Source organism: Dipodomys ordii, unplaced genomic scaffold (assembly GCF_000151885.1).
Source record: "Dipodomys ordii isolate 6190 unplaced genomic scaffold, Dord_2.0 Scaffold68, whole genome shotgun sequence".
Lineage (NCBI taxonomy): Eukaryota > Metazoa > Chordata > Mammalia > Rodentia > Heteromyidae > Dipodomys > Dipodomys ordii.
The window spans coordinates 6,653,478-6,665,482 of NW_012267284.1; the positions used below are offsets into that span (position 1 = coordinate 6,653,478).

Below are 12,005 nucleotides of genomic sequence, written 5' to 3' on the forward strand. Positions count from 1 at the left end.
AAAGAGGGAACACAATCTCTCCAAAGTCACAGAATAATTGATAAAGCTGGAAAGAATCCAAACCTGTTACTGCAGAGACCAGGAAAGATTCTAAGATCCTTGAAAATTATCTTGTTGGGGGGAAATGCCTAAAGTAAAAAGAAGCCGGAAAGCCCCCCCAGATGGCTGGGAGTTGATTGAGCCAACATTGGATGAATTAGATCAGAAGATGAGAGAAGGTGAGTGGAGATGTTCTTGTGTGGGTGGGCTGGAGAAGGCCTGGTGCCTCCGGGAGGGGCATAAACTCATTATAGTGAAGAGACAAGTCTACTAACAGTGACCTGTCGGTACACACAGTGCTGGAAATGCTGCCAGTAAAATAACATTAATGAAAAGGCCTTCCAAAAGCTTCGTGGGGCTTGAACTCTGGGCCTGAGCTCTGTCCCTCAGCTCTTCAGATCCTCAGCTCAAGGCAAGTGCTCTACCACTTGAGCTACAGCACCAATTCTGGTTTTCTGGTGGTTTTTTTTTTGGTCGTGGGGCTTGAACTTTAGGCCTGGGCACTGTCCCTCAGCTCTTCAGCTCAAGGCGAGCGTTCTACCACTTAAGTCACAGCGCCACTTCCAAAAGCTTTTTGACCAACTTGAATATTAAAGCTTTAGGGAACGAAGGTTAGATGGCCTACCTATAAATTATGTACTACTTCAGTTTTTTATATATTTAGTATTATGTGTTGTTACTTGGAAATGCTCTTTCACAATCACGTTCTATGGAACATTTTTTTTTTGATACTGTTTTGCATCTTTAACACTGTTTCTTTTATTTCTTAGTCTTGGCATCATTTTAGTCTTCTAGACTGTACTGTTACTTCTTTCTACATAGGGTGTGAGCTTGCATTTTGTGAACCTATGTATATACTGTCTCTGAAATTTTATTATCAGAAACACAAAGATCTGTTGACCTATAATCACGGTGGAAGCACTTGAATTGCTATTTAAAGTTGTGTGTGTGTACTGGTACTAGGGATTGAATTCAGAGCTTCTCACTCTAGCTCAGCTTTGGGCTGTTGCTCTACCACTTAAGTCACACCTCTAGCCTGGCATTTTTCCTGGTTAACAGATGGAATCTCTAGGACTTTTCTGCCAGGGCTGGTTTCCAACTGCTACCCTCCAGGTCTCAGCCTCTTGAGTAGCTAAGATTACAGATGTGTGCTACTCTGTCCATTTTTAAATGGTTATTGTTGCTAATCTAGTCATTGTAATTATGAAGTCTTACTGTAATTAGCTGTAATCACAAGTCAGATGGCCTGTTACTTTATCTCTTGTTTTCACAACAGAAGGTAACTTGTGGGCGAGGAAATTACAGTAATCAAGGTTAATGTGAGATGAGAGGGTTTTTTTTTTTTCCTCCAAGCAGCTCTTATCATAATAAAGGAAACAAGAGAGTGCTGGAATAAAGAGTCCTTTAAAATTATAACTTCCAGGGCTGGTAGAGTGCTTGCCTAGCATGCATGAAGCCCTGGGTCTGATTCACAGAAAAAGCCAGAAGAGGCACTGTGGCTCAAGTGGTAGAGCACTAACTTTGATCAAAAGAAGCTCAGGGACAGTGCCCAGGCCTTGAGTTCAAGCCCCAGGACTGGCAAAAAAAAATTATGGGGCTGGGAAGGTGGCTCAGTGGTAGAGCGTTTGCCTTGTATGCACGAGGCCCTGAATTGCTCAGCACCACATCAGCAGAAAAAGCCAGAAGTGGTGCTGTGGCTCAAGTGGTAGAGTACTAGCCTTGAGCTGAAGAGCTGAGGAACAGTGCCCAGGCCCAGAGTTCTGGCCCCATGACGACAAAAAAAAAAAACTTCCAGGTGGGTACTGGTGGCTCACACCTGTAATCATGGTTACTCAGGAGGCTGAGATCTGAGGGTCAGTGTTTGAAGCCAAACTAGGCAGGAAATATGTGAGATTCATCTCAGATTAACCACTAGAAAACTGGAAGTGATGCTGTGGCTCACAGTGTTAGGGCAATAGCCTTGAATAAAAGAGCTTAGGGACAGAGTTCAGGTCCTGAGTTCAAGCCCCATGATAGACTAAAATAAAATTATAACTTACTCTTCAAAGGAGCAGTGTTTTACAGTACTAGGGATCTAACCCTGGGGAATCTTGCCTTGTATGTGATATTCTTTATTTGTGAAAAGAATATTCCTTGGGCCATTTTGCTCTAACAGCATAACTTCTCAGCATTTCTTTGTTCTCCTGAAGTTGATAAGCACCCTGATTTCAGACCTCATTGTCTTATTTTTTATTATTATTTATTTATTTTTGGGTCCGGTCATGGGGCCTGAGCTCTGGGCCTGGGTGCTGTCCCTCAGCTCTTCAGCTCAAGGCTAGCACTCTACCACTTGAGCCACTGGGCCACTTCTGGTTTTTTCTTTTTGCTTATGTGGTGCTAAGGAATCGAACCCAGGGCCTCAGGCATGCAAGGCAAGCGCTCTACCACTGAGCCACCTTCCCAGCCCCCCCTCATTGTCCTTTAGTAATAAGACTTCAACATAATTGTTGAAGATCTCTATTTTACTGTTTTATTGAGACACAGATCAAATGCTGTAAAGTTTAAAGTGTCTAGTTAAGAGGTGCTTAGTGTACACTCAGTTTGTTTTGTGTTGTAGCATGTGTCAATCAGTTCTTCATTCCTTTTCTGGCTGAATAACATTCCATTGTGTGGGGAATCCACACTTAGTTTATCCATGCCTCTACTCATGGCCATTTGGGTTCTTTTTACCCTTTCATTTGTGAATATTCACGTACAAGTATGTGGGCACATTTTCAGTTCTCTTTGGTATGCACCTAGAAGTGGAATTTCTGGGTCAATGGCTGACTCTACATTTAACTTGTTGAGGAATTTCCAGATTGTTTCCTGGGATTACATCCGTAATCCTAGCACTTGGGGGACTGAAGCCAGGGGATCCAGACTTTGAGGCCATCCTTACTTAGAGTGCACTATATAGTAAGATGCTGGTGTTTTGTTTTTGCATTGCTGGGGATGAAACCCAGAACCCAGTGCCTTATATATGGTAGACAAGTGCTGTACCACTGAGCTATGTCCTCAATCTGAGACAATCCTCTATCTTAAACAAAACCCTTCCCCCTGTGCAGACTGCATCTACTCTGCTAAACACATACGGTCATTTATACTTTTCACAGCTGAAACAGAGCCTCATGAAGGAAAGAGGAAAGTGGAATCCCTCTGGCCCATCTTTAGAATCCACCACCAAAAAACCCGCTATATCTTTGACCTCTTTTACAAGCGGAAAGCCATAAGCAGAGGTGAGTGGCTAAACTTTCTCAGCCTATTACACTTGAACAGCTTCCAAAATGAAGTAGAGTCTTATCCTTGTTACCCCAGCAAACACTGAGATTTGTCTTACCATTAAAAACTGGGAAACTCTGGGAGCTGGGAATGTGGCTTAGTGGTAGAGTACTTGCCTAGCATGCATGAAGCCCCTAGGTTTGATTCCTGAGTACCACATAAACAGAAAAGGCCCTGAGTTCAAGCCCCAGGATTGGCAAAAAGAAAAAAAAAAATGGGGGAAACTGCTGGGTGCTGGTGGCTCATGCCTGTAATCCTAGCTAACCAGGAGACTGAGATCTGAAAGTTTCAGTTCAAGACCAGCATGGGCAGAAATGTCTGCAAGACTCGGTGGTTTTCAATTGATAATTCTCAAGTAAAATCTCAAGTGGAACTGTGGCCTTGAGTAGAAAAGCTCAGGGATAGCCCTAGGTCCCAAGTTCAAACCCCATGACCAACCAAAAAAAAAAAAAAAAGGAAGGGAACTTTTCTTTTTAATTGAGGGTGGAAGTGGGTTTGTCATGCTGCAGTCTGATGCTCTCTACTCATCTCTTTGGCAGAACTCTATGAATACTGTATTAAAGAAGGCTATGCGGACAAGAACCTGATTGCAAAGTGGAAAAAACAGGGCTATGAGAATTTGTGTTGCCTGCGCTGCATTCAGACCCGGGACACTAATTTTGGGACAAACTGCATTTGCCGGGTTCCCAAAAGCAAGCTGGAAGTGGTAATGTCTAATGATTCCGTTACATGTTAATTCCTGCTGAGCACTGAGCAGCACTTGTCTGGGATGCAGTTTGTCACAGGGGCTCTGCTATCCATCCTTCCTGGGAGCACTTCTCTCTTTGGAGTCTATGCTAGGTGGGGTATCTAGGTCAGTGTTGAACCCCCTTTCTAACACTGGAGAAGTGTGACTGCTCGTCTGTCCTCAGAGAGACACTTCAGTGTCACCATTACTACATTCCTTTTGCAAGAACTAATATTCTAGCTTGGTCATGCACCCAGGAGTGGTGCTGATAAGCAGTAACTATGTTTAGGGCTCCAGCCCCTCTGAAATGCAGCTGAAAGGCAGAGGAGTCACTGGCGTATGGCCCATGGTAGCTGTTGGCCCAGCTGGAGGTCTGGCCAGTGTGGCCTTTTCACCTCTAGTTTCACACAGGTGCCCCCTCCACAAAGCCTGTGCACAGCAAATGTTCATCCTGGAGCCAAGCTGTGCTCAGGCCACATGCACACACAGGCGCGCTGGGAACATGGATTGGGGGTGGGGGGCAGGCAAAAGGCAGAAGCCCCTCCCCTCGGAGAGCCTCTGGACTGCACAGAGGGTCACGATTGGGTTTAACTGGATCTCACCAGAGGAGGTGCTTACACTTAATTCCTCCAAGAGTCAGGAAAGGTAGAACCCATCCCCCTGCTCTAGGGCCACCAGGGCATTGGGCCAGTGAGCCACAGTAACCTGTGGGCCTACTCTGTCCAGTGTCCCCACCAGCACAGGGCCCAAGGTTCTTCAGAATAAGACTTAGGCACACAGATTTTTTTTTTTTTATCCAGCAATGAATTTGCATAAATGAAATGCACACAGGGAATGAAATTCCCTCTAGAACTCTCATGTTTCCCATAGGGAATGTCCTACTGGTTCCGTGGGTGCAGGGGTATGGCGGTGGGTTGCAGTCTCACAAGCGTCCTCTGTTGCAGGGCCGCATCATCGAGTGCACACACTGTGGCTGCCGTGGCTGCTCCGGCTGAGACCCCTGGCCCAGACCCCCTTCTCCATCCTGGACTGTGGACCTCGCAGGTTCCTGCTGACTGTGCCCACTCCTTCCTAGGATTGGCTATCGTCAGAGCAGTTCCTCAGGCCCCATTTGTGGGTGGCCTCTACAGGTGAAAGCGTTGGCATTCACCAGCTGTGATTTGTAAAAATAAAACCTTTCCACCTCTTGGTCCTGAGTTGGGCGTCCTGCTTCCCCTTGCTAGGTGCAGGGTGGCCCTGAGCGAGTGTGCTTCCTCAGTGAAGATGAAAACTGTACGGATCTGGCTGACCTGAGCAGGGGTGACTGGACCTGCTTTTTCCCTGCTGTAATGTGGGCACCGTAGGTTCCAAATGTGTCTCATACCAGCACAGTGCCTGTTATGTAGATGCCACGGCATCTCCCTTGACTAGGTGGAAGGGACTCCTGGGGCTCCTCTGGACAGCGTGAGGGCGTCTTGTCCCACATAGCCTCTGATCACCTCTGTCCCCCATGGCCTTTGTCTACACCAGTATCCTCACTCAAGTCTTGGTCCCTCTGGGAGTTGGTCCGGAACTTCTGCCAAGGGTGGGGGGCCGCCTCTGCTGGCATCACTTTCAACCACTGCTTATAGTAGGCTCTGAAGCCATCGATCTTCTCCAAGTAGGTGTTCTTCCCTTTGTACTGTAATGGTAAAGAGGGCATCAGGGTCACTGTGTGCCTTTGCCACCAACCCCAAATCCCAACAGCTGGCTTGGCCTTGTTCCCTGCTGCCTCCTAGCAGACTACAGGGAGAGGCAGAAAAGCTGTTGTCAGCCTGATTCCTGGCAAGATGGCCACCTCACTGGGCAGGTCAGATCCCTGCCCAGGCAGTGTCATCTCCCCAATGGAGGTCTCCTAGCCCCACAAGCCATAGTCACTGGGTTTCATCCACTCACTGCCCCCACACTGAAGGCACCTCCGTCCTGGGACCACAACTATCTCCAGGGGAGAGGGAGAGGGTTCTCCAAGAAGCTGCTAGACAGCCCCCAAAGGCCAGAGCCAGGGTGACCCTGGCCAAGAAGGCAATGCTCAACCTGGGGCACATACTCGGTCAAAGTTGGGGGGGTACTGGGCCGCAAACTCCAACTGGTGGATGATCACTTCATTCACAGGGACACCACTCTGCCTCATGTCCTTCAGAATGTCGATGAGGTAGGCATAGTCTAGCTTCTTGACGGCTGCGTTGATGAGGGTGCTGTAGATGTGGGTATTGGGGGTCACCTGGGATCTCTGAAATGAAAGCACACAGCGGTATGATGGCAGGGGCAGTCATCATCAGGCCTGCTATGGGGCCAGTCACCAGGGGCCAGAAGGGTGGAGCCTTAAGGCAACACTGGCCGTCCTCCCCCTCCAAAAGGACAGAAGAACTTGGGAGAAGCCTGCTGCTGAGGTCACAGGAGCTTCCAGGGCTTTGCTTCTGGCTATTTCCTGGGGACAGGGAGGTGGCAGCACCCTGGAGAGGAGCTGCCATAGGCTGACCATGAGGGGCATATGTGGTCCGAAGAAAGCGCCCTCTTAGACTCAGATAAAATCTGTTTAGCACTAACATCCAATGGGGGCCAGGCAGGGTATGTATCAGAACTGGACAAGGCAGTAATAACTGCCCTTTGACCCCCAAGACTTCCAATTCATTGTACCCTAGAAATACCTCTCATCCCTCCAGGGTGCTTGGGCCCAGACCTGTTCCCATCCCCTCCATGGGGCCCCCAAGAGCACCATCTTCAGTATGGAAATGGCCTGTTTCTGTGCCAAGTCCCACAGCAGCTCCTCTTGGTTCCAAAGAGGGTAGATGCCACTCTATGCTGGAAGTGGAGTCCACTTACCCTTCCCAAGTGTAGAGGGTCTGTACCCCCATGTCCTTAACAACTTTTACCCTGCACACTACCACAGGAGACCTGCCTGGACCCCCTCACCTTCATGTCTGCGAGCAGCTGCAGACCGTCCTTGTGTTGGCGGCACCCAATGGCCAGGTTGCAGAACGTCCGCAGATCAGGCACAATTCCTCGCTTTGCCAGGATTGGCAGCAGAGCCTGTGAGGTCAAATGTATCATGTCTGTCTTCTGGGGCTCGCCCCCCCAGGGGAGGACTTGTGCTGAAGCCCTGGATGGGCTGTTGGGAGACCCCAGGGGCCCAGGTCTGTTCAAAGGCCTCCCAGTGCCCTCTGCTGCAGGCATCATGCATGGCCTGGGCTCTAGAGCTACGTTTCACAATGGGATCCAGAGAGGAAGGGGAAAAGGGGCTCATGGGAGTGTGCCTGGGGCCTGCCCCACCCCCAGCCAAGCCCCTTACCTTTGCCCCCTCCAGATCTCCTGACTTGCTCTTCTTCCTCATCAGCGTGTTGTAGAACGTCACATCAGCCTCCACCTGGTGTGTGTCCAGTGAGGTCAGCAGCGAGGCCTCTGCGGGGCTCCCGGGCTCTACCACCTCTGCCAGCAGTGTGAAGGTTTTGATGTCTGGCTGGATCCCGTGCTCTGCCATCTTGCCCAGGAAGCCTTCTAAGCCCCCCATCAAGGCCAGCCTGTCAGCAGGAGTGGCCACCTTCCCAAAGGAGACCACAGTTGGGGAGACAGCCCCGAGAGCCAGGAGGTTGACCTCTGGCTCCATGGGAGGAGGCCTCAGGGCCAGTGGGGCCAGGGCTGCTGAGTGGTCGGCCTGTGCCTCCATTTCCATCTCGGGCTGGGCTTTGCTAGGCACCCTGGCATCCAGAGGCTTTGGAGGCCCCTCTAGTGCCTGAGAAGGTTCCAGAAACAGCTCCTTTTCCAGTGCCTCAACGTGGAGTCGTGCTGCCATACCATCACCTAATTTGAACTGGCCCTTCCTTCCTACCCGCCGCCTGCCTGTAGGTGGCTGGAGCAGAACTGTGCCTTCCTGGGGCCTCAGGAGCAGCCTGGAGGCCAACTCTAGGTCCCCCAGGCCGCAGTCCCGAGCTGCCCCCAAGAGCAAGTTGTAGCCATACTGGTTTGGCTTGATTCCCAGACTTAGCATCTGCCTCCACACCTGTGAGGAAAACACAGACACTGGCTCAGAGTTCTACCAATCCAAGGCCTCCAGCAGCAGGGGGGTGAGGAATCAGATGGCAAAGTCACTCAAGGCACAGTGAAAAGCTGGGTTCCACCCAATCCCAGAAAAAAAGAAGAAAAAAAAGAATGGTGTGGGTCAGTAGTCCCAGCATTCAGCAGGCTGAAATGTGAAGCTCATTTGAGACTAGGAGTTCAAGGTTCACCTGGGTAACATAGTAAAACACTATATATACATATACACACACACACACAGAATACACATACGCATATCTATACACATATAAACACTATGTCTATGTATATATATGCAGTATATGTTACACATAATAATATGTATAATATATGTATATTTTTTAAAGGAACCAGAAGAATCTGACAAGTGTCTACCTGACTCCAGACTCCAGCAGCTCTCCTCTCCTTCCTCAAGCTCACCCCTAAACTGTTCTACCAGTATGGTCCCTCTACCATCTCTTCAGAGCCCTTCTACTTGAGATCTCTGCCCATCATCTCCTTCGTCTCCCCTATGGTAGGGCTGGCCAAAGAGGCTAGGTTCTAGAAGAATCTAGGCTGACTTTGCAGGCTGAGATTCAGCAGTGCCTCCCATTTACCTGATGCATGCCTAGCCACAGGCCCCAAGGCTGAGGCTTAGATGCTGAGACTTGAATTCGTCATGTCAGATGCAGGACAGGACAGAGGCAGAGAGAGCCAGCAATGTAGATTGTCAGACTGTGGCCTAAACCCCACATCTCAAGCCATTCCCGTGTTTGCAACATACACCCAGCACATGTGTGGGGGTGACCCACAGCGCTGGGGTCACATCTAGGCCAGGACTGTGCTGTTGTTTCTATGATGCCAGTTAGCTTATGTGTTTCATCTGCAGGCTCAGACAGGCATCTATACCGAACTTGGGGCCAGGGTGGCGCCTGACATCCCAGCTCACCCAATGAATGGCACTCCCAAAGCTGCCCGGGAGAGCAGCAGGCCAGGTCCCAACCGCCTGCTGGGGCAGGATCTTGAGGATGGTGAGGATCTGGGCAGCCACACAGACAAGGAGTGTGTGTGTATGTGTAAGGGACATGCGCTACCCCATGATGGTGGCAGGGAGTCAGCTCTAGGGTCACGTCAACTTCAGTCTTAGCCTCAGCGCTCAGTAGATGTGGGGTCTCAGGGAAGTTTCAAATCTCCACCAATCTCCATTTCCTCACCTGCAGAATGGGACTCACAGAGCCAGGCAGAGGCATTTCAGTGTTTGTACAGCACAAACACCCCCTGAGGACAATAAGATACTTTAACCAGAACAGGCCAAGGGGAATGTGTTGGCTGATCTTAGGAGATGGAGGCCAGCTGGGCAGCCACAGCTTCTGGGAATTCTGCAGAGGGACACAGGTCTGTGGTCCTAATAAGTTGTGGTTTTGCTTAAAGGGGGCGGGGGGAAACTGGAAAGAGGACAGGATGGGAGGCTGGGTGGGATTGCTGCTGGTCTCTGACACACACGTTAGGATGCAGGGGATGACACTGAGAGGCCACAGAAGCAGCCAAAACACCCATGTAAACACCAACCAACCCTGCAATGAAGGGGACTGTGTGCATGTGTGCATGGGGGTAAGTGGGGTGGGATTCAGGTTGGATGTGTTGATCTCTGCACTCCTAGTGATCACACTGCAGGGGGTCAGCAGGGAGTTTAGGGGGCAGAGTCGCTGCCCATCTGCACACCTTTGTTTCCTGCTGTCTACAAAACAGGGGCTCCAGGTGCCCCATGATGGTTGCCAGGAGGGCCAAAGTTGGCCACGCACACAACCTGCTTTGCACCCCGGCGCATGAGGCTCAGGGTAGGAGGGACTGACCTGCAGGGCATATCGGAAGCCTGTCTTCTTGTCCTGGATGCAGCCCATAAGCAGGAAACTGAAGGTCTCCGCGGTGACCAAGTGGCCCTTGTGGACGATTTCCTAGGTGGGGAGCAAGGCAGGCTGGTTGCAAACCTACAGCAGGGCCCAGGCCACATACCTTGCTTCCAGCCAGCTTGGGCAGCACCTCTGCAAAGGCCACCCAGGCAGTCACAGAGCTGGGGTGGGGGTGGGGGGTCTTTTCACCCAACCCCTGGCCAGCTGTGGGAGCAAGTGAGAACAGCCCACCAAGATGAGCACACTGCCACAGTGCTTCTCACTGGCCCTTTGGGCATGTCAGAGTTAGCCACTGCCTTCCTGGGACACTCCCTCCACTTCCTCACCCCACAGGGGTACCCTTAGACCCTCAGGGGAGGGGCAGGAAACAGGGGCGGCTCCCCACCTTGAACACATCGAGGCACATCCTGAGGTCTGCACACCTGGCAGCTACCTTCAGCAGGGCATGGTAGGTTTTGAGGTTGAGCTGGAAGTTTCTGGCCTGCAGCTGCTGTCGGAGCTTCAGGGCACTCTGCAGGGCTGAGTCCTTCCACGGGGACTCGGCACAGACATTGAACAAGGCTGTATATGTGGCGTCTGAAGGCTCCAGCTGTCTCTTTTTCATCTGTGCAGATGGGAGAAATACAGGAACATTGAAAGACCATGATGTTCCTTGGTCATCCCCCCCCCCTCTCTCTCACACACACACACCTTTTTTTCCTGGCTCCCCATGGTCATGCCAAGAGCAGAGTATACCAAATGGTAAGAGCATGGGCTGCCATGGGCTGGCTTCAGGCTGCAGGAGATGAGCTCTCTGCTGTGAGCGCCCAGGTCTCCAGGGCCACACTCCTTTCTGACACACAAAGGAAATGGCTCCCTGGCTCTTAGGGAGGTCTTTTCCCAAAGAGCTAGCTTGGATGGAGTGGGATCAAGAAAAAGAACAAGCACACACAGGATAGGGGAACAAAAAAGGTACTCAGGAAATGCACACCACAGCCCAGGCATGTTTTTTTTTCTTTGGTACCAGTATTGGGACTTGAACTCAGGGCCTAAGCTTTTGTACTCAAGGAGAGCGTTTTACCACCTGAGCCATAGCTCCACTTCTGGCTTTTTTTGGTGGTTCACTGGAGAAAAGAAGCTCATAGACTTTCCTGCCCAGGTGGGATTTGAAGCATGATCCTCAGATTTCAGCCTCCTGAGTACCTAAGATTAAAGGTGTGAGCCATCTGCTCAGGTAAAGGATGTTTCTTCACATTGCTTCATTCAATCCCCTCAGACCACCTGCATTTTACAGTGGTGAACCTGACTCCAGGAAGTCTAAGTTATTGGCCCAAGCACTGCCAACTAGCACCCTTAGGTCCTGCACCCAGTGCATGCACCTTAAGAGGCTCAGCCCTGAGGCCCTGCCTGCCTTCCCACCCCCTTGCACTCACATCATTGTAGAGCCTGAAGGCCTTCTTCAGGTAGCCAACACGCCCACAGCCACCAATCAGCACCGTGTAGTTGTACTCCAGCGGCTGCAGTCTCTCCTCCTTCAGCATCTGCCTCTCAAACAGGTCCAGAGCATTGGCCAGCTGAGGGGAAAGTGGAGATGGACAGGGCAAGGGGCTCAGGATGGTCTCCAAGATGCTCAGCAGAGGGAGAAAGGTGGGAAGGGACAGCCAGTGCAAAGGTCCTGAGGCCAGGGAAGTGGGAAGGATTGAAAGAGCAGCCAAGGTGCCCAGATGGCCACAACAGCATGGGGAGTAGGAGGATGGAGAGAAATGGGGATGGGGCAGCAGATCCCCCAGGTCCTCATAAACCACTGTGAGGATCTTGGCTTCCCTTTGTTTTTCTTGTGCCAGTCTTGGGGCTTGAATTCAGCACCTGGGTGTTGTCCCCGCTTTTCCATTCAAAACTACTGCTTTTCCACTTGATTTTTTTTGGTGGTTAATTGGAGTTAAGAGTCTCGTGACTTTCTTGCCCCAGCTGGGTTTGAACCTCAATCCTTAGATCTCAACCTCCTGAGGAGCTAGGATTATAAG

The 12,005-nt window shown here is 50.7% G+C and overlaps 2 protein-coding genes across 6 annotated transcripts in view; one reads left to right on the forward strand and one right to left on the reverse strand.

Moving 5' to 3' along the window:
* Bud31 (BUD31 homolog (S. cerevisiae)) overlaps nt 1-5,259 on the forward strand; it is a 7,123-nt gene extending 1,864 nt beyond the window's left edge. For 4 of the 5 annotated variants that reach the window (XM_013023436.1, XM_013023439.1, XM_013023438.1 and 1 more), the window contains 4 exons: nt 96-218; nt 3,171-3,293; nt 3,876-4,042; nt 5,008-5,259. In XM_013023436.1, coding sequence (XP_012878890.1) covers nt 125-218; nt 3,171-3,293; nt 3,876-4,042; nt 5,008-5,058 — 435 coding nt within the window. In that variant the 5' untranslated portion in view covers nt 96-124 and the 3' untranslated portion in view covers nt 5,059-5,259. Of the gene's footprint in view, nt 1-6; nt 219-3,170; nt 3,294-3,875; nt 4,043-5,007 lie in introns of all 5 variants that reach the window. The other variant, XM_013023435.1, reaches the window with a different exon arrangement.
* Nucleotides 5,260-5,360: 101 nt separating this feature from the next.
* Nucleotides 5,361-12,005, reverse strand: part of Ptcd1 (pentatricopeptide repeat domain 1) — a 10,245-nt gene continuing 3,600 nt past the window's right edge. Inside the window, exons 3-9 of the mRNA XM_013023413.1 lie at nt 11,415-11,555; nt 10,388-10,606; nt 9,946-10,047; nt 7,371-8,078; nt 6,995-7,111; nt 6,129-6,311; nt 5,361-5,723 (exon numbers count right to left, since the gene is read on the reverse strand). Coding sequence (XP_012878867.1) covers nt 5,538-5,723; nt 6,129-6,311; nt 6,995-7,111; nt 7,371-8,078; nt 9,946-10,047; nt 10,388-10,606; nt 11,415-11,555 — 1,656 coding nt within the window. The 3' untranslated portion in view covers nt 5,361-5,537. The remainder of the gene's footprint in view (nt 5,724-6,128; nt 6,312-6,994; nt 7,112-7,370; nt 8,079-9,945; nt 10,048-10,387; nt 10,607-11,414; nt 11,556-12,005) is intronic.